This window comes from Chelonoidis abingdonii, chromosome 4 (assembly GCF_003597395.2).
Source record: "Chelonoidis abingdonii isolate Lonesome George chromosome 4, CheloAbing_2.0, whole genome shotgun sequence".
NCBI classification, from domain to species: Eukaryota; Metazoa; Chordata; order Testudines; family Testudinidae; genus Chelonoidis; species Chelonoidis abingdonii.
The window spans coordinates 124,122,216-124,144,558 of NC_133772.1; the positions used below are offsets into that span (position 1 = coordinate 124,122,216).

Here is a 22,343-nt window from a genome sequence, read left to right on the forward strand (position 1 = left end):
TCCACAGTACCGAGGCTAGTGTCGACTTCCAGAGCATTGCTCTGTGGGTAGCCATGGGTAGCTATCCCACAGTCTCCGCTGTCCATTGGAATTCTGGGCTGAAATCCCAATGCCTGATGGGGCAAAGACAGTGTTGCAGGTGGTTCTGGGTACATGTTGTCAGGCCCCCCTCTCCCTCTCTGTGTGAAAGCAACAGCAGACAATCGTTTCGCGCCTTTTTTCCTGGGTTACCTGAGTAGACGCCATATCATGGCAAGCATGGAGCCCGCTCAGCTCACCATCACCGTACATCTCCTGGGTGCTGGCAGACGTGGGACTGCATTGCTACACAGCAGCAGCTCATTGCCTTTTGGCAGCAGATAGTGCATTACAATTGATAGCCATCGTCGTCGTACTCTTGGGTGTTCTTCTAGCCGACCTCGGTGAGGTCGGTCAGGGGCACCTGAACAGACATGAGAGTGACTCAGCCAGGTCATTCCCATCTTCTGCCGAGCACCCAGGAGATGACAATGGCTAGCACTCGTACTGCACTGTCTGCTGCCAGCCTAAGACGTAAAAGATAGACGGAGTGTATCAAAACAAGAAATTGACCCAATTTGTTTTGTGAAATCAACAGCCTGCTAAACCCAGGGTTTTGAGTTCAATCATTGAGGTGGCCATTCTGTGTGACAGTTTGTGTTTCTCCTTGATGCAAAGCCACTCCTTTTGTTGATTTTAATTCCCTATAAGCCATGTCGTCAGTTGCCCCACTCTCCGTCAGAGCAATGGCAGACAATTGTTTCGTGCCTTTTTTCAGCGCAGATGCCATAACACTGGGATCATGGAGCCCGCTCAGATCACCGTGGCAAGTATGAGCACTGTAAACACCATGTGCATTATCCTGGAGTATATGCAGAACAAGAAGCTGCAAAAGCAAAACCAGGCGAGGAGGCGATGGCAGTGCGGTGACAAGAGTGATGAAGACATAGACATAGACTTCTCACAAAGTACGGGCCAGGCAATGTGCACATCATGCTGATGAGCTCGGCATGAGTTCTGCATGGTCACCCGTGCTGATCAGCTTGCTACACTGGCCAAACAGGAAATGAAATTCAAAAGTTTGTGGGTCTTTTCCTGTCTACCTGGCCAGTGCATCTGAGATGAGAGCACTGTCCAGAGCGGTCACAATGGAGCACTCTGCAATAGCTCCCAGAGGCCAATACTGTCGAATTGCGTCCACACTACCCCAAATTCGACCGAGCAAGGCCGTTATCAGTGCTAATCCCCTCGTCAGAGGTGGAGTAAAGAAATCAATTTAAAGAGCCCTTTAAGTTAAAAAAAAAAATTAAAAAAAAATAAAAAGGGCTTCGTTGTGTGGACGGGTCCAGGGTTAAACTGAGGTAACGCTGCTAAATGTGACCTAAAATCGTAGTGTAGACCAGGCCTCAGTGGAGTAACTCACATGACTAGACCACTGTCATGGATGGGCATAAACTGTTCAGGAAGGACAAGTGGGGGAGAAAAAGTGGAGGAGTTGCAATGTATGTAAGAGCAGTATGATTGCTCAGAGCACCAGTATGAAACCGGAGAAAAGCCTGTTGAGAGTCTTTGGGTTAAGTTTAAGAGGCTAGAGCAACAAGGGTGATGCTGTGGTGGGCGTCTGCTATAGACCACCAGACCAGGAGGTGGAGGTAGACAAGGCTTTCTTTGGACAACTAACAGAAGTTTCCAGATCACAGACCCTGGTTCTCATGGGGGACATCAATCACCTTGACATCTGCTGGGAGAGCAATACAGCAGTGCACAGACAATCCAGGAAGTTTTTGGAGAGTGTTGGGGACAACTTCCTGGTGCAAGTGCTGGAGGAACCAACTAGGGGCCATGCTCCTTCTTGACCTGCTGCTCACAAACAGGGAAGAATTAGTAGGGGAAGTAGAAGTGGGTGGCAACCTGGACACCAGTGACCATGAGACGGTCGAGTTCAGGATCCTGACAAAAGGAAGAAGGAGAGCAGCAGAATATGGACCCTGGATTTCAGAAAAGCAGAAATTGACTCTCTCAAGGAACTGATAGGCAGGATCCCCTGGGAGGTTAATATGAGGGGGAAAGGAGTCCAGAAGAGCTGGCTGTATTTTAAAGAAGCCTTATTGAGGATGCAGGAACAAACCATCCTGATGTGCAGAAATAGCAGCAAATATGGCAGGCGACCAGCTTGGCTTAACAGAGAAATCTTCAGTGAACTTAAACACAAAAAGGAAGCTTACAAGAAGTGGAAACTTGGACAGATAAGTAGGGAGGAGTATAAAAATACTGCTCGAGCATGCAGGGGTGTAATCAGGAAGACCAAAGCACAACTGGAGTGAAGACTAACAAGCAGGGTTTCTACAGATATATTAGCAACAAGAAGGTGGTCAGGGAGTGTGGGACCCTTACTGAATGGGGGAGGCAACCTAATGACAGATGATGTGGAAAAAGCTGAAGTACTCAATGCTTTTTTTGTCTCAGTCTTCACAGACAAGTTCAGTTCCCAGACTGCTGCACTGGGAACAGGGGTGGCTCTAGATATTTTGCTGCCCCAAGCACGGCAGGCAGGCTGCCTTCGGCGACATGCCTGCAGGAGGCCCCTGGTCCCGCGGATTCGGCGGCAGCCTGTGAGAGGTCTGCGTGCTGGAGTGCTGGTGCCTGGAGCTGCCCTGACTGGGAAGCACAGTATGGGGAGGAGGCAAGCAGCCCTCAGTGGTGAAAGAACAGGTTAAGGACTATTTAGAAAAGCTGGACATGCACAAGCCAATGGGCCTGGATCCAATATATCTGAGGGTGCTGAGAGAGTTGCCTGATGTGATTGCAGAGCCACTAGCCATTATCTTTGAAAACTCATGGCAATCAGGGGAGATCCTGGACGACTAGAAAAAGGCAAATATAGTGCCCATCTTTAAAAAAGGGAAGAAGGAGAATCTGAGGAACTACAAACCTGTCAATCACACCTCAGTCCCTGGAAAAATCATGGAGCAGGTCCTCAAGGAATCCATTTTGAAGCACTTGGAGGAGAGGAAGGTGATCAGGAACAGGCAACATGGATTCACCAAGGGCAANCGCGTACACCTAACTGGAATAGATATGAGCAATCACTCGAAGAAGAACTACATCTATCTCTGAGTTACGAAGAATATGTATCAAGGTTATACCAGCCAACAAGAATGTACTTTTACGTAGAAACCCATCATTAAATTGAGTCTTCCTGACTAGTGATTTAAATCAAATCCATCCTGTCAACTAGTCCAGTCCCCTGCACTCATGGACTAAGTATTATCTAGACCATTCCTGAGAAGGTGTTTGTCTAACCTGCCCTTAAAAATCTCCAATGATGGAGATTCTACAATCTCACTGGAATAAATTGCCTAGGGCTTTAACCACTGCTGGCATGAGGGGCTGATCTCCTCCATGAAACAGCTTAACGTTGGTGTCCAGCTTAACACTGTGAGATCCATCAGCTTCCTTCAATAATATTGACCAGGGGGTGTTGCTGACTCACTTGCAGACTGCAGTGTGGAGGAGTAAAACAGTTCTGAATGGCTCAATTCCTTCCTCAATGAGCACTCCCAGAAGGTAGAGCTGGGCAGTCGCTCTTCAATCCCAGGGGCATCGTCCAGTGGAAGTTCAATAGGCCTTCTTCCTGTCTCCACAATTGCTCAAAGCGTATACAAGACTAACGGCTGGGCTGTGGGGCTCTCTATATTCTGAAGACACCATGCTACAAGACTCCAGCTCATCTGAACAGCCAGTGCAGTCAAATGCCTGTTTCAGTGGCTAGGTGAGAGTGGGGCATGGATGAGAGCTAGTTGGCTAAGTCAGGATAAGACTGGAGTGACATTGGTAGATTGGGGAAAGCAAATGGCAGGTGAGGATAATATCTGCCCTACCATGTGTCTGACATTTGTGACTTAGCTCACAATCTGGGGGTACTGTTGGATCCCCAGTTTGGTTAAATGATCCTAGTGCAGCAGTGCCTAGGAGGCTTTCCCCCTCCCATCCCCAGCTATATCTGATCAGGAGACTGTGCCAGTTTGTTACCATTATCTATGCCTTTGGCATTCCCAGGTTTGGATGACTGCAGTGCATTCTATATGGGACTGCAACTTAAATCCACCTGGAAACTAAAGCTGCTGCTGAATGTGGCAGCCCAACTGTTTTAAAGAGAGATGAGAACACTACACCAGTGCTCCAGGATCTACACTGGCTGCCTGTAGGTTAAAGGCTGGAGTATTTTATCTTTCTTTCTTTTTTTTTTTTTTAAACATAAGGCCCTAAATGGGTTGGATCCTGCCTACCTACAAGACTGTCTCTCCTTGTAATACTGCCACCACTCTAGTGCAGTCAGCAGAGCTGCTTGAGAGCTGTACTGAAAGGGATCCAACAGAACGGGCTGCTGGAAAGATGTCCTCTCTACGTGGTCTTAAACTTGGGCCTTCTTGGCTTGAAGTAATACCTTTAGGGCACGCTGCAAGGCCCATCTCTCTCTACCCAACCATTTGGGGAGGAAGCAGCAAGCTAAGGGCTGATGTCTGTGGGGAAAGAGTATTGTTTGAATTTGTTTTTATCATGGTTGGGCATTTTCTTTAGCTCAGGGAAGTGGATTATTTTTGAATTTACCACATTTTTGACAAAGGCCCCTAGAGATCAGGACAGGTGTACAATTTCTTACAAATCCAAAATAAATACATATTATAATACCGATGGTCAGCTGCATCTCCATACTGTCTGTAATGCTTGATAACAAATTTAAGATAATGAAACAAAAAAACAAGAAAAAATTACACAGCTTCTCTGCTCTTTCAAAAAGGCAAGAAGTTGACTCGCATCTTTGTCCAAAACACCTATTTACAGAGAACAGACTATTGATCCAAACCCCCTTCAAAGCACAAGCTATCATGCAGCTCAAAATGCACAACACAAAGTGAATTTCTAATGCATAGCTCAAGATGCAACCTCATGCTGGAAGCACAACAAAGGAGAAATGATGGGGTGCAGAGTGATTCCACGTGCTCCATGGATGTTTCTGCCCCAGTGAGGAAGCACTTCCCTCTTTAAACAGTTAGCTTGCATCTAGACAGGATGCTCAGCATTTTGGGAGGAGAGAGAGATTGAAGTTTAGTTGATTAAAAGCACCACTGAAAATCCTAAAAAGAACAGGAGTACTTGTGGCACCTTAGAGACTAATAAATTTATTTCAGCATGTGCATTCGAAGAAGTGAGCTGTAGCTCACGAAAGCTCATGTTGAAATAAATTTGTTAGTCTCTAAGGTGCCACAAGTACTCCTGTTCTTTTTGCGGATACAGACTAACATGGCTGCTACTCTGAAACCTGAAAATCCTAAGTGATTCTTCGCACTCCGCCTTTTGCAAATCTTTTGTCATTTGTTTACAGATCACACAAACTCAGGAGAGGTCGAAAACACAGAGAAGGGCAAAACTAAGTTGTAAAATGTCCTGGGGAACGGCAGATAATGTGGGGAAAGTAGGTGTTTTTAAAGGAAGTCCTGTATCTATGGAGAGGAAAGACAACACAGATTCAGTGGGAGGGGATCAAATCCGATAGTGACATTTATCACGTTAAAGTGAGTTTATTTTCATCTAGACGCCTTAGTTCTACCTACTTCTCAGGGAGGTGAGGAAACAGGACTGAAAGATTAGGAAGGAGATGGTTTATGACAGGAACTCTATCTTAAAAATTGCTCTACAACACAAAAAATGTGAGACCCACTGTAGTGGAACTAGACCATGATAACTGTCTTGCATGTGTCACTTGAAACCAACACCACTATTTGCTAATGGGATAAATACATCAAATGAAAAGCAAACACAAGGAAATAGCTCCTGAACCTTGGACAATACATTCATTAGCCTGACTCCAGAAATGTAATGCTGATTCAGACGTTCCAAAGATTGAAATGCCCTTTTTTTGTTTCTGGGCTGAATCCTGCACTAACAGGACAAGGGGGAAAATATCAAATTAAACCTGATTATTTTTATTGTTATATTTCAGGGTTCAGCTCTAGCAACTTGCCAGGATACTGAACTAGATGGAATGCTGGTCGATCCACTCTGGCAATTTCAGTGCTCCTAGGATTCCAGCATCTTTCCCAAATGAATTACTCTCAGTTGTGACTCCTAATTCCTCACAGAAAGGGTATCTTTTAAATGTATTGCACAGGGACAGATTTTAAATGAGAATGTAGCTGATTGAGGGTTGGAAGTTTCCTAACAAGCAATGCCTTAGGATCAGGGAGCCCAAAAGAGAGCCGTCTTGGGAACCTGCTTAAAATGGAACACATTGTTGAAGGAAAAAGACCAGGTAGGGACCATCGAATTGTGGAGATAAATGCATGGTTACGCAGGTGGTTTTGCAGAGAGGGCTTTGGATTCTTCAACCATGGGACGTTGTTCCAGGAAGAAGGATTGCTACGAAGAAATGGAATCCATCTAACAAAGAGAGGGCAGAGCATCTTCGCAGACAGGCTTGCTAACCTAGTGAGAAGGGCTTCAAACTAGGTTCACCAGGGGATGGTGACCTAAGCCCGAAGGTAAGTGGGGAAGTAGGATACTGGGAGGAAACACAATGAAGAAGGTGCAACTGGGGAGGCCTCCTGATTCATACTGAGAAAGCAGGACATTCGGCTAGTTATCTTAGGTGCCTGTACTCGAATGCAAGAAGCCTAGGAAACAAGCAGGAAGAATGGCACAGTCGAGGAACTATGAGGTGATTGGAATAACAGAGACTTGGTGGGGTAACTTATATGACTGGAGAACTGTCATGGTATAAACTGTTCAGTAAGGACAGGCGAGGGAGAAAAGGTGAGGGAGTTGCACTGTATGCAAGGGAGCGGTATGATTGCTCAGAGCTCCAGTATGAAACTGCAGAAAAGCCTGTTGAGAGTCTTTGGGTTAAGTTTACAGGCGAGAGCAACAAGGGTGATGTCGTGCTGGAGATCTGCTATAGACCACCAGACCAGGAGGATGAAGTAGACAAGGCTTTCTTCAGACCACTAACAGAAGTTTTCAGATCACAGGCCCTGGTTCTCATGGGGGACTTCAATCACCCTGACCTCTGCTGGGAGATCAATAGAGCAGTGCACAGACTATCCAGGAAGTTTTTGGAAAGTGTTGGGGACAACTTCTCATTGCAAGTGCTGCAGAAACCAACTAGGGGCTGTGCTCCTCTTGACCTGCTGCTCACAAACAGGGAAGAATTGGTAGGGGAAATAGAAGTGGGTGGCAACCTGGGCAGCAGTGACCATGAGATGGTTGAGTTCAGGATCCTGACAAAAGGAAGAAAGGAGAGCAGCAGAATACAGACCCTGGACTTCACAAAATCAGATTTTGACTCCCTCAGGGAACTGATGGGATCCCCTGGGAGACTAATATGAGAGGAAAAGGAGTCCAGGAGAGCTGGCTGTATTTTAAAGAAGCCTTATTGAGGGCACAGGAACAAACCATCCCAATGTGCAGAAAGAAATCTTCGGCGAGCTTAAACACAAAAAGGAAACTTACAAGAAGTGGAAACTTGGACAGATGATTAGGGAAGAGTATAAAAATATTTTTTGAGTATGCAGAGGTGTAATCAGGAAGGCCAGACAAAGCACAACTGGAGCTGCAGCTAGCAAGGGATGTGAAGGGTAACAAGATGGGTTTCTACAGGTGTGTTAGCAATAAGAAGGGAAAGTGTGGGATCCTTACTAAATTAGGGAGGCAACCTAGTGACAGATGATGTGGAAAAAGCTGAAGTACTCAATGCTTTTTTTGCCTTGGTCTTCACAGACGAGGTCAGCTCCCAGACTGCTGCACTGGGCAGCACAGTATGGGGAGGAGGTGAGTACCCCTCAGTGGTGAAAGGACAGGTTAAGGACTATTTAGAAAAGCTGGACATGCACAAGTCCAGGGAGCCGGATGCAATGCATGCGAGGTACTGAGGGAGTTGGCTAAGGTGACTGCAAAACCACTGGCCATTATCTTTGAAAATTTCCTGAAAAATCATGTGGAAAGCAGCAGAGAATCCTGTGGCACCTTATAGACTAACAGATGGTTTGGAGCGTGAGCTTCGTGGTGATACCCACTAGGTATTCACACGAAAGTCATCGCTCCAAAACCTCTGTTAGTCTATAAGGTGCGATTCTCTGCTGACTTTCACAGATCCAGACTAACACGGCTCACCCCTTGATACTTGAAAATCATGGAGAAATGCAAGGAACCATTTGAAGCATTGGAGGAGAGGAAGGTGATCAGGAAAAGTTAACATGGATTTCACCAGGGCAAGTCATGCCTGACCAACATGATTACCTTCTATGTGAGATAACTGGCTCTGTGGATATGGGAAAGTGTGCATGTGATATATCTTGACTTTAGCAAAGATTTTGATACAGTCTTCCACAATATTCTTGTGCATGTTAAAAATATGGATTGGATGAATGACTATAAGGTGGATGAAGCTGGCTAGCGGTCGGTGTAACAGTAGTGCTCAACGGCTCAATGTCTAGTTGGCAGCCAGTATCAAGCGAGCGCTTCAAGGTCTGTCCTGTGGCCGTTTTGTTCAACATCTTCTTAATGATCTGCATGATGGGATGGATCGCACTCTCAGCAGTTTGTAATGACATAGAGGGGGGAGAGTGAGTTATGCTGAGGGTAGGGATAGGATCCAGATGACCTAGATAATTGGAGGATTGGCTAAAGGTAATTTGATCGGTTCAACAAGGACAAGTGCGAGTCTGCACTTAGGACAGAAAAATCCATTGCACTGCTACTGGTGGGGACTGACTGGCTAGCGGGCGTTCTGCAAGAAAAGACCTGGGGATTACAGTGGGCAAATAGTCTGAATATCGAACATACGGCTGTATGCCTTTTGTGCAAGAGGCCTCCGGCAGACTGGTGTGATGCTAGTAGGCGCTTTGCCAGCAGATTGAGGAAGTGATTCATTCCCATTTATTCGGCACTGATGAGGCAATCTGGATAAGTACTGTCATCCGTTTTTGTGTCTCCAATTCGAACTGAGAGTAGTATTGACTATTCGGGAAGAGAGTCAGAGGAGGGCAAACGAAATCTAGTTGCCTTCGGCAGCTGGCGGGGCATCATGTTTTTCGTGTATCTGATAGTGAGGATGATGGTGAATGGGCTTGATTTAGCTCCTTGTTAGAATGAGAAGCGTGTCGCGTCCTTATTATGGACTTCGCGGGGCGATTTGATAAGCAGCGATTCAACTACTTTCGAATGGGAGTTCCAAAGAGGATTGGAGCTAGGTTCTCAGTGGTGGCTAGGTCAGAACAAGGAGCAATGGTCTCAAGTTGCAGTGGGGGAGGGCTAGGTTGGATATTAGGAAATACTATTTCACTAGGAGGCTGGTGAAGCACTCGAATGGGTCACCTAGGGAGGTGGTGGAATCTCCTTCCTTATAAGTTTTTAAGGCCTGGGTTGGTCCTGCTTTGAGCAGCGGATTGGATTAGATGACCTCCTGAGGTCTCTTCCAACCCTAATCTTCTGTGATTCTATGAACAGCAATACTAATTCTCACTAAACACACATGGTCTGGTATCCACACAGTTTGGTGAAAGCTGAAAGGTCTCTCTTACCTGGGAATGCATTGATATCAATGACTGCATGCTGGCCGGTCTGATTGTTAATGATAATGTCAATCCCAAAGAGGGAAACCCCCAGAGCCTGTCTCAGCGCCTTGGAGATCTCCCGGATGACGTCGTCATTTGGCCGTTCAAACACACCTTCGATTTTATCAAGCTGCAGTGAAAAAGACAAAGAGAAACAACTGAGGGGTTCTGAACTGGGCTCTCTCTTTAGCATACATGTTGATTTACAGAGCTTCCCCATTCTATATCCTGTAGGATCCAACAAAAGCCACAAGAGCTTTTCTTGATTCTGCATTCTATATATATTAAAAGTTAGGCTCTTCTATTGTACTCAGTGGGCCTCATTCTCTATTTGTTACACTGGTGTAACTCCATGGAAATCAGTGGATAAACACACCAGCACCAAACTAAATGGAGAATTGGGCCCAGTATCTTAAATATTAGACACATTTTAAAATCAAAAGAAAACTGCAGCCTCTACTCCAGCACTGCAGATATTCTGCCTCTCATCATGTACGTTAGATAAGCCAATCTAAAATTAAACCTGCCTTAAGGGACTGATTAAGGGGCTGACAAGAATGAGTTACTTAACAGACGATGTTTAGGTGCATCACTGCTGAGCTCAGTGTTTTGGGGCATTGCTCAGGACAGTTGTTTAATAAGGGAGGCCTGGGTTTGAAGTCTGGGTTATTTTAGAACCATTTATTATTAAGAGTGACTTGGGGTATGGCTACACTTGCAGCTGTACAGTGCTGGGAGTTAAATTTGTCTTCGTACTGAGTAGCTGAGAAGGGAAAGCGCTGCAGTCTGGCCACATTGACAGCTACCAGCGCACTGTTGTGCCCACATGTGCAGCGGCACTGGGAGCGGTGCATTCCCAGCATTCAAGTGGCTGCAACGTGCTTTTCAAAAAAGAGGGATGGGGTGGAGTGTGACAGGGAGCGTGGGGGAGAGAAAGAGTGGATTTTTGGAGCCGACACTCTGTCCGCAGCTGCCTTGCAAGTTCCGACCCGTTCGCTGAAAGCAAATAGCCCTCTTTGTTTTTTTCCTCACAGACCAGATAAGCAGCCTCCCCGAAACGGACCGCCCGCCCCACCGCACACCACGCTGCTTCTCTCCTCAAGCCCCTTCCTTCCCCTCTCTTCAAGCAAACACTAGCTGTGGGCGTTCCAAAGGGAGCTCATTTCACAGCAAACAGGAGCTGTGTTTGTTTTTTTGATAAGCAGCTCCAAAAGCCCTGAGTTCACAACAAAACAAACACAGGCATCACAACAAAACAAAGAGAGTTATCTTTACTTAAAAGCATTATGGGAAGCTTCCGGAGGTCAGTTACAGTGTAGTAAGATTATTCCCTGTTTACACTGGCACCCCAGTGCAGCAGAAGCGCTGTTCCCTTTATTCCTCTCGTCGAGGTGGAGTACAGCCAGCGCTGTAGCCAGGGAGATACAGCGCTGTATGTACCTTGCCAGTGTGGACGGGGAGTGAGTTACAGTGCTGTAAAGCCACCACCAGCACTGCAACTCTCAAGTGTATCCAAGGCCTCGGGTCACTTGTGAATGTGAAATTTAATCACATTCATTTCTTAGCCAAGAAGTTGAGCAATACAAATACCGTTTTGTTTACAGAACAGCTGTGTATATATCCAAAAACATGCTTAAACATACAGTCATCATAAAATTTAGCCACTGGAAGGGATCTGTAATTAGTTCAGTGACATGAATAATATTTAGCATGTCAGTTAGTGGGACATTGCAATTCTACATCTGGTCACTGTATTAAACTTTTGACTACAAACCAACTAGATCACATGAACCAGAGAAGAATCTGGAGACACGCTATGGGCTCAATCCTGCAAGATTACTTTAGTGGGAGTTGAGAGTGCTCAGTACCTTGCAGGAGCCACCTTTACCTTGGTTGTTAACAGGGCTAGTCATAAACACAATAAAGGTGTGCTTGGAGTTAATGCATTCGGAGGATATAAATAAAGAGGTATGGCCTACTGGTCAGAGCTCAGGAATGCTTATGTTCTAGGTGCATATCTTTATGGTCTTGGGCAACTCACTCAACTTCTCTGCTTTGGGTTTTCAAATGGGGATACCACTCCCCTACCTCCAGGAGTGTTATAAGGATTCATTAGGGCTTAAAAAATTCTCTGGAGATGAAAGGTACTAGAAATTACTACTCAGGACATTTCCTTTCCCCATCTGGACTGGCTTTCAGTTAAGGCAAAGCACAGCAAAGCAGCAGACAGACATGCAGCAGCATCTCTGCTCCCACAACAGAAAGGAGAAAAACCTTGTAAGGGCTATCAAATGAACAGAGAAACAGCTTTAAATTGTGCTGGTTCTAAGTAGCAAACAGATCTTGGTTTGGTATCTGGGAGCTGACAGGGCACAATTCATGTACAAGAGTCACTATTCATTAATAGCTTCATAAGAAAAAGATTCATTTTCTATCAATGTTAAAAAAAAGAGCTGGATTACTTACTGCTGTTAAGACAGAGGAGGATTCTGGCTTCGACACATTGTGGCTGTTGAAAAATATTGATTCTCTATCTGAAATTAAAAAAAGTTATAAATGAATTGATAATTGGAAGTGAACTTTAAAAGGATTGGTTTATACTGCATGTAACACTAGGTGGCAGTGCAAGCCCAGGGAATTTAATCCAGCTCAATGGCCGATAATATCCTCCACTCCGTCTTGGGGGGCACAGATTAGCATTTATGTTGCACTCCCTGTCAGTATATGGCCCAAGCTGGGGAAGCTAATGATCCAACCAGTGGACCAAATTTGGTGATGAATCCTAGTCACGTGCCATCTGAGGCACATTGTGCATGTACTAAGACGACTCTGTAACGCAAAGCTTCCTCTTGCACATAGGCATCGGCCTACGGCAGAAAACCTAGCCTAAGACCCACACAGCTTCAAGATTTCAGGACGCAGATAAGGTAAATAAAACATGGGTTGTGTATATTATATAGAACTGGTTTCATTTCTGCAGTCAAATAAATCCCACTCATTAAAGAACGTTTTCTGTAAGTTAATGAAATAATTCCTAGGAAATTGTTAGGAATTAAAGTGACCATTCAACTGGAAATGTACAAGATTTCATTTACATGACAGATGAGAAAAGCAGATGATTTCACAGCTGGCACTAGATCCACCCAAGCAAGCGCAGGGGAGGCGTAAATTATACCGCCCTGTACCCAAGGTAGACCCCCATGGCCAGGAGAGCAAAATTCACCTCAGTGAGAAGTAAGCAGGAAGGATCTTTAATCTGAAGACACCACAGCAGCCCTGCCATGGAGGCTGCTCAGGGAATTGTATTACCACATTCTCCGGCCATGCACCCTGCCAGGCCAATTTATCCTCCTACAGGACCCCTCCAAGGGGGTGAGAGGGGTGGTGGTGGGGAGAAATGTTGTGGCACCTTTCCATTATGACAAGCTGTCCTCTTGGGTTTACCAGAGGACACTGCCATGATATATATAAACCCAGATATGAATCTTGGACAGCATCAAAGAAAACATCATGTTGAATATGCAGGGGTATCACACACTTGCAGAATGATGTAGGATGAGTTTCTACTACGCTGCTCCCTCCGCAGACTGGATCACAGCCACAGGCTCGCTGCGCTTTATTATGGGAAAGATGCAGGAATCATGGGAGGCAAAACCAAAAGAATCTGTGACCTTTGGTAACATGTTAGAGAGCAGTAGCCAAGATCTGAGGCAGGTGGTCAGCCCTAGATTTTTAAGTGATCTGTGACCTGATTTTCAGAGATGCTCAGCAGCTGCATCTCCCACAGAGATGGGATGCTCAACAGATCTGAAAACCAGCCAGTGTGTACTGCTGTCCATAATTATGCACATTCCTGAGAAGCATGGGCAGGTTAGAGCTGGACTTGGGCAAAGTTGGTGGGACATAAATACAAATCTGACTGAGCGAAGGCCAAATATCCCACGTTGACTTTTTAAATAAAAGGAATGTCAAGATAAGTCCTGAGATATTGTTTCAAAGGGGACTGAACTCCTTCTAGCGCTCCACGCTGACCAGAGGAAGGAATGCCAAGGAGCATGAAGAAGGGCAGGAGTAAAGAAGCAACCCCAGAAGAAAAAAAGACACGTATTTGATAAAAATCCTCATGATACAAATGACAAACGTCCCACAAGCTCTCTACTGAGGATGCTGCCAGGCCAGCTTTATTTGTCCTGTTCCAGTGCTAATCACTGAAGGAGGAAGTGCTGCTCAGGAGGCGGAGCCAAGGGCAGAAATTCAAATATCCTGTCTATGCTTCTACTTCGTAAGACTTCACACTTCTGCAACCAGCTACTGTAGACTCTTGAAACAGTCAGACCCGCTTGATCCCTTGCTCATAACATGTCCCTTGCCAGCAGCAGATTTTAGGCCAAGAAATCCTGACTTGGAAATCAGGGATTCATTGAAATCAGTCTGCAAATTTCATTTTTACATGGGATTCAAAATAACATTAAAACTTTAGACTAACAAGCTAATGGCTGCATCTAAGGCACTGTCCTTCATAAAGATGCCTTAAAATTAGCTGATACTTCAGTACATTTCCCTAATGCTAATTTCTCACACCAGCTGATAAACGTATCACTATTTCACTCATACTAGTCCCACTAAAGATTTTCTGTTTCCTATAGTCCACTGAATGCAGTTTCTCAATTCTTCAGGCTTCACAACAGAAAGCTGTTCTTCTTCCAAAAAGGAAATTGCAGCAGGCTCAGTTAATACCCTTGAAATGGTCTCTGTTTATTTATAACTGTACCTGTTGATAACTACAGGTGGACCACTAGCCCAGCAGCTCCACTCTGCTTATCCCCAAAATAGTTGCCAGCTAGAACCAAATGAAAATGATCAACTGTATTTCCGCTGAGAATGTCAAGAACTAGCCTTTACATGAACAAACCAAGAGGCTCCTGCATGGGAGAACTCAACTGCTCTTACTTTAAACACAAACAAAAAATGAACATGGTAAAGACAGGGACAGGAAGTCCCAAAATGACGGAATCCAGGAATTTCCCTCTATCTTGCAATTATAACTCAAGAGTAAATGACAAATGAACCTACTGAGTGTTTAGAGAGTTTCTAGTAAAGGAGCTTTCACCACTTCCACAATGACATAAAACACAGCTTTTAACAGGTAAGATTCAGGTTAATTTCACATAAACATTTACTATAAGAACCCTATTCACATGTATTCCAGAGCAGATGAGTTATCTCCCTTCCTGTTGAAATAACACAGAGGAGGAAATACAACATGTAAAAAGCAGATGTTTTAATTTTAGCAGCCTATTCAAAAACATTTTTCATTCAGGATCTCTGCTGCCAAGGGCCTCTGAGCTTATGCTAGCAGTTAAGCTGGCGCACACGGGCACTTTACCTGAAATGCCTGCCGAGAAGTTCTTTAAAGATGGTCTTTTTACCACAGTGTAGGATTCCCCGACCACAAACACTTTATACAGCACAGCGTTGTGATTGATGAAGCTCTGAATCACGCAGGGGGGCTGGATGGCCTTCAGGCCTTCCTGGTTGAATATGATTGCCATCTGAAACACAAAATGCAAATAGTTCTCCACAAGGATATGGGCTTTCATTTATTTCACATTTTTCTGTTGTCTGGCTGAAATATGTGATCTGGGAAAAATCTATCTAGGGATAATAACCAAGTGCAAATCCCTTCTCAGCAGCTAGCTTCTCTTTATGACATTTACTGCTGCAAACCAAGTGCAAATCCCTTCTCAGCAGCTAGCTTCTCTTTTATTACGTTTACTGCTGCAATAAGCCTAAGTCCCTGAGGGTGTTATCGGCATGGCTTTCAGATGCACACATCATCATTTTAAATTAAGATTCTTTTTAACATGTACAATGGCATTTTATCTTTGTTACTTATGTAACATTCCCAATTTCATTTTTAATTTAAAATCAATAAAATATCTGAGTGACAGAACCTGGAAAATACCCATCAGATTATACAGGGAATCAGAGATATGAAGAAATAGATGCATTAGGGCATCCTGACCCTCTTTGCCAATGAAAGTTGTTCCCTACGGTTCTTTTTTTGGTTTGATCCAGGTTTAAATCTCGCAAGCAGCTGGGGTTTCTGCCACTTCACTGAGAGATTCTTTCAGACTCTAACCGCCCTCTCTGTTAGGCAATGCTCAGCCAACATTTGCCTTGGCTCAGTTTCATCCCATCACCCACAGCGTACAGCCCCCTTAAATGAATAACACAGGGACTGGAAGAAATATGCCACAGAGAAAGTCATTTAGGGGCTCAACGATGAACAGCGGCTGGCTCAAATCTAGCCCATATAAGATGGAAGGGATGCTGATGGGTAAAATGAAACACTCTGAAGAGCCAGCAGAATCCACATCACATGATACACAGTTCCACGCTTGGGCAGCTTGATTAAGTCACTGGCCAGAAATGCTTATTCACACTTTTAATTAGCTTGAAGACTATGCCCTCTCTTTGAGGGCAAAGACCCAGCTGCAGTGATCCATGATCTTGTCACTTTGAAGAGGGACTACTAGTTTTCCTGTTGAGTTCAAATTGATCCAGAACAATGCCCAGAGAGTTTAAGTGATTTGTCCTAGGTCACAATGGCAGAGTTCAGGACACAGCTTATGAGCCCTGACTCTGAATCCCTCTCAAAGACAGACGTTTCTCTCCGTAAACTCTGCCTCTTTTCTTGCTTTCCACAATTAACTGGATCTCAGCAAAGTCAGGCTAACCAGAGGGATTTTACAAATTGCATACCATGGAACACTTTCTATCTCCTCTATGTGTCCCTGTCAGTTTGATTTATGTTGTACTCTTAGTTTGCGGAGCTTTTTCTGAATTCATGTTAGCTTTCTAGTTTGTTCCTGTATAATAAGATGATAAATATTTCAACAAAAAGTAATACTTTTAGTCAAATAAGCAATGGGATGACTATATATTTATGACTAAAGGTCTCTAGCTATCTGCTTATTATTCTGTTCTCTTCTATATCTAGCAGACCATATGAGATCACATAATTTTCTGCATGCATACACAATCAGGAGATTCTCTAACGTTTTCTGAGTGCAAGTCAGTGCATGCAGCCAATGCCTATTTGCAACTGATTTTTTTTTACTCTATCATTATTCTGCTAGATGCTATCTATTTGGCAGCACATATCCAATATGCACATGTTAATAACCTGTGCAAGCCGGCTTCTGTAATTAAGCTGGATGGGGCCTCTAGACATGACCCCAATACTGTACACAGAGGTTAAGCATCTTGCCTAAGGCCACAGAGAGGACAACTGAACTACAGTTACTTGCTTCCAGTCCTGTGCTCAAGTCACTGGACATGCTGCTTTCACATCAGGCGCTTTCAACAAATACAACATGCCATGTTTCTGAAGCAGCCATTCTCCACATGTGGCTATTATAGGACAGACTGCCGTCTGACAGTAAATGAGCCCTAATACCACCCCTGGGGGAACATGGCAACTTCAACAATGGTTCTGCTCCAGAGGGACTGAAGTGTCATGCAGGACCTCAGGCATCGCTGAGGACACCAACCTGTGCAGTAATAATCAGCTCCCATGAAAAGCCACAGAAATACAACTCTATTTGAGCATCAAATCTTGCAGATGTTGGGGTTCAAGCAGAAAACTTAAATAAGTCAGTACTTTTCATAAGAATTGCAAGGAGGGGCCTAGCACGGTAATGAAAGTCCATGCTAACTCATTAGGCACTGAAAGCTTTGTGCATTTCAGGTGGGAGTTACATGAGAACCAGCAGCAGAGTCACAGGATTCTCATCTCCAAAAGAACAGTACCTGAAAAATTGAGAGGCCAGCAGCTATCAGTCAATCCTTTAATTAATCTCCCAAGGGACCTATGTGCCTTGTCTTTATAAAAGAGGGCGCATGGTCCAACTGAAAAATAAGAATTTCTTTAACAGTGAATATTGGTCACTCCTCATTTTACCAACAGGTACCCTGTTCCTTTAGATCTGTATTTCACTCCAGGGCCCTTCATTCTCGAAGGTGCTGCAGTAATGCACAGATTTTAGGAGGAGTTGGGAAACTTGGATGCGGCCATAGATAAGTTGTGAATAAAATAACGAAAGAACGAATGAAAGAAAATATGTATTTACAGAGAGTAGGGCTTGGATTCTCACATTGGGATTTGAGGAGGAGGGAGGCAAGAAAGCTACAGGAGAATGAGTTGAAATAGGGTTTATGTCGACCTCTGTTCCCAAGATTCTGGAAAAGGTGGAGGTGCTTCACCTCAGGTTCCCTATAATTATGGCCAGCTAAATACACAGGAGATTCACTTACATCAGGAATAGTCATTTCAGTTGTGGCCATCTCCCTGAAAGGACAGGGAAGAAGATGCTTCTCCCAGCCCAATCCTTTCCACTCTCCCTTCCCACCTTATGAAGAGAACTGGGCCTATGGGTGGCTCTGTCCCTACGTGCTTCTCCCTTCTCCTTCCCCCTGCCATGAAGAGGAGTACGAGAGGGCTGCTCCTCCTCACCCATCTTCTCCCCATGCCCATCTCACTGAAGAGAAGAAACTGGGCAGTCCTTCTACCTAGAAACAGAGGATCAAAGGCTCAACATTTCAGAACCAATTCTCACCATCAGAACCACACAATGGAGCTGAGAGACGGGGGGTGAGTGAGGAGAAGACCCAGTTGGCCTGATCTCCCACCAAAGGGCAGACTGAAGAAGGAAGGCCTCACAAGCCCAGCTCTTGCCTCACTCTGTTGCTAGAGATGGAACTTCTGCTCAAGGGCGATAAGCCCTGTTTAAACTGAGCCCAGGTAACCTTACAAAAGGTATCTGAAGTAAGGAAATGTAAGGGCGGAGGGGAAGTAGCTTGGGGGATAACAATCATTCTATTATTGCACAGTAGAGCTCTCAACCAACCCATTAGCAGTCAGGAGGGGATAAAGCTGACTGAAGCCCCAGAGGTCTTTTACTCACCTCATGAGAGTTGGTTCCATGAGCCACTCTGGTTTTACAAACTGTGTAAATGAAGGGGGGGAAAAAAAAGGGAGAGAGAGTGAATGAGCGAAATGGGCCACACACAACTCTTTGTACTGCCTGTTCCCAACCCATATAGCAGTTCACAAGGGTAAGACCTCAGTGGCACCAGGTAGACTTGCTAGAGCTCGCTGTCTCAGCTCTATGTGCTGTCTATTGCCATGGAGTTTGGACTGCTCCAGACCCGTGTCTCTTAACTGCTATTCTGGAACTGGAGTGATATGCATTGGGTTAGAGCACACAGGAGAAGGAGGCAGCACTTGCACCAAGGGCTCAGCACAGAAGCTGATCATTCAGAGGGGAAGGTAGCACAAGGCACCAGTTACGAATGCCTGAAATAGTAGTGCCAGTGTTCATAACTCTTGTGATTTCTTTGTGAGTCACTTGATTTCACCCAAGGCTCAAGTCAGCCTGGCAATCATGTGAACAGCTCCAGTCTTCTTGTGCAAACCTGCTCTGCATGGCTGCCTTCCCCACTTGCCTGCTGCTTTCTGGGGAAGAGCAGCCAGCCAGGACTGTGCATAAAGCAGGAAGAGCTCTGTCTCCCTTTCTTCACCAGCTCAATCCATTCTCACACAAGGGAGCAGAAAGTGCTCTCGGCAGTTCACAGCAGCTCCACTCCCTTCTTCCCTCTGCCCAGCTGTGAACAGTGGGTCAGCCTGCTCTCTGTTCCCCCTCTCCACCCCTACACCACCAGGCTTGACTAGGGGGAAGGGGAGGAACCGGCTGCAGTTACCCCCCAGACCTGGAAGAGCGGGGTGAAGAACCCAGGAGCTGCAGGAGCAGCAGAAGTTAGGCTAGAAGGGTGGAATTGATGTGATAGGCAGCTGCAAGGGCAGAACTGATGTGGGAGCTCGGGGGGGCAGGATTGATTTGAGGGATAGGGTAGAAATAATTGCTGGCCAGGGTGTGGGAGCTCCTACAGAGAGGATTCTCCTTAGCACAATTGAGAGAGTGGACAACACTAAGCATCATCACACATACACACTGGGGATGGGCAGGTGGAGATAAAAATAATAATCAAAAGACAGACAAAAAAAACCCACAACAATCTCTCTCTAAAAAAANGGGGGGGGGGGGGGGGGGTAGGAAACCAGGCACCCGGCCGGGCGCATGCGCGGCTATAGCGGGAGTGAGGCAGCTGGAGCAACGTGCTCGAGTGGCAGCGGCGAGTACCGGGGAGACCTCCGCTGCTGCCACGTCCCTCCCCCCGTCCGATGCGGGAGGGGGCTCGCCGAAGGGTGGGGAGGGGCGGGGGGGGGGAAGGTCTGACTTCTGGCTGTTGAACCTTGGGGTTGGCAAAATTGCAGTTCGAGTGGCTGTGAACCACTGCTGTGCAGTTTGACCACCTCTGTGCTGCAGAACCAGACTGCTGCTAGCCAGTCTATAATGTGAATGACCTGGGGAGTCAAAATCATTCAGCTGGCTATAGGGTGTTGCTTCACAGGATAACTTCATGAGATCTGCATTTCAGTGAGAAGAGGGCAGCCAGGCAATACAACAATTGTTTTACCCCAGTAACTTACAAACAAAGTACTGCAGCTTAAGAGTTTGTCTACACTGGCACTTCATCGGCAAAACTTTTATCATTCAGGGGTGTTAAAAGAACACACACTTCGGAACAACAAAATTTTTTACCAACGAAAAGTGCCAGTGTGAACAGTGCTTTGTCGGCAGGAGCATTCTCCTGCTGACAAAGCCGCTGCCACTAGCGGGGGGGTGTGGAAGTTTTTTGTTGGCAGGTGAGCTCTCTCGGCTAACAATCAGCAGCTATGCTGCATGCCTTTTAGTGACATGGCTGTAGTGGCACAGCTGTGTTGCTAAAAGCCTCGTAATGTAGCCATAGCCTAATACAGGAGGCTAAGACCCAGAGCAGACAACACTTCTGTTCATTTTACACTGATGGGATCAAATGAGGAAAGGAATAAAAAAAGTCTCAATGTGGATGTCTGTTACAATTGAACAATCAGCTTACCGTAGTTGCATGAGGCTGCAGAACCCTGCCTTACACAATTTATTATTTTTTTTTAAATTTCCTGGCATTTAAAAGGCACATTTTCAGTCTGGATTTTGGGGTAGGGGAAAAATGATTCTCTTGAGGAAAAAATAGCGAGCATGGTTGGTGGGAGCAATCTCCTGAGGAGGTTCAAGACAACAGTATAAATGTTAGAACTATGAGCATTCCCCAGGAACGTGGTTTTGTTTATTGCAGTGCAGTGTTTGAGGTAGAGAACATCCATCGGGAGCTCTTCAGAAGCTTGTGGGGAGAGATATTCTACATACCAACTGTTCAGTTTAACGGTGCTCATTATAGAAAGATTCTAGTGTCCCTGATGAAGAAACATCCAGTTCTACATTGGTTACAGTGCTCTTAAAGGACAAAAATTCAGAATATGTGATAAAAAGCCTGTTTACATACTGAATGGGAACGTTAGTCCATTCTTCTCTATGACCTGCAAGGTGTCTTCTCCACAGGCGCTTGTCAGCTCCATAAAGGGTGGTGAACAGATTCTCTCATCTGCAAGACAAAAAGAGGAGTCAAATGAAAATCTGGGGCTTTTTCCTCCCAGTTCAGGTCATTACTGGCTCTCTCCACGGTAGCTGTTTTCTTTCCTAGTTATTCCACTAAGGGCTTGGCTACATTGGCACTTTACAGCGCTGCAACTTTCGCGCTCAGGGGTGTGAAAAAACACCCCCCTGAGCGCTGCAAGATGCAGCGCTGTAAAGTGTCAGTGTCATTAGGGCGGCAGCGCTGGGAGCGCGGCTCCCAGTGCTGCACTCTACACCCGTAAGGGATGTGGTTTACAAGCAGCGCTGGGAGAGCTCTCTCCCAGCGCTGCGGCTCTGACTACATTCACACTTCACAGCGCTGCTGGGGCAGCGCTTTGAAATTTCTAATGTAGCCAAGCTTTAAGAGATTAAAGCAAAGCACTTGTAAGATCATTCGCCAAACATGGATTTGGGACTCTGGGATCATTAGAATGGATAAAGACCCCAATTTACAGACCCTCTTCGAAGGAAACAGAAATGAAAGGACAAAATGTTCACAAGCAGCCATGCAAAATCACTGCTCACTTTTGAAAATGTAGCTGCATATCACTCACCCAAGGACACAGCACAGAATAGAGCCCAAATCTTGTGTCACAATCTATTATTTTACGGTAAAATTCTCAAGAGTCTAAGTGACTGCCTTATCTTCACTTCAGGTGACAAGAACCCACGTTAGCCTAGACAACATATGAGCAGCCACGCTGCAAAGCCAGACTTTGGTATGTCAACTTGATTGTATCTTCGCTGCTGCTGTAGGACTTCTGTGGTCATATCCCCTGGTTACTAACATCGCAGTAAGCCGAGCCTCTCTAGGATTCTTTCCTAGTGAATCGTGTGAGAACTTGTCTGTCCTTCTGGGAACGTGGGGGTGGGAGTTGGGGTAGTGAGGGTTCTGGGAAGGCAGGGACTCGTAGTGGCAGAATTGATTAGTCTGCATCCACACTGCAACGTGGCAGGTTACCAGCCCATGTGTAAGCAGCACACAGGCTTTAGCCTATAGCACCAGATGAGACAGCTAGCCTGGGTTGAAAGCATAGTGACTATGTTTTCAAAAGGCAAAAGTGAGACACCTGCAGGAGCCTTGCTGCCTCCAAGGCCTGCCCCTGTTCCTCCTCTTTCCACCGAGCATGGGTGG

The 22,343-nt window shown here is 45.5% G+C and overlaps 1 protein-coding gene across 8 annotated transcripts in view; it reads right to left on the minus strand.

Moving 5' to 3' along the window:
- ITPK1 (inositol-tetrakisphosphate 1-kinase) overlaps nt 1-22,343 on the minus strand; it is a 237,205-nt gene that overhangs the window by 11,943 nt on the left and 202,919 nt on the right. For all 8 annotated transcript variants that reach the window (XR_012655830.1, XR_012655832.1, XR_012655831.1 and 5 more), the window contains 5 exons: nt 21,078-21,176; nt 18,599-18,639; nt 15,016-15,181; nt 12,096-12,163; nt 9,597-9,759 (listed from right to left, as the gene is read on the minus strand). Coding sequence is in view for 5 of the 8 variants with exons in the window: in XM_075065650.1 (XP_074921751.1) it covers nt 9,597-9,759; nt 12,096-12,163; nt 15,016-15,181; nt 18,599-18,639; nt 21,078-21,176 (537 nt within the window). In the remaining 3 variants the exon portion in view is untranslated. The remainder of the gene's footprint in view (nt 1-9,596; nt 9,760-12,095; nt 12,164-15,015; nt 15,182-18,598; nt 18,640-21,077; nt 21,177-22,343) is intronic.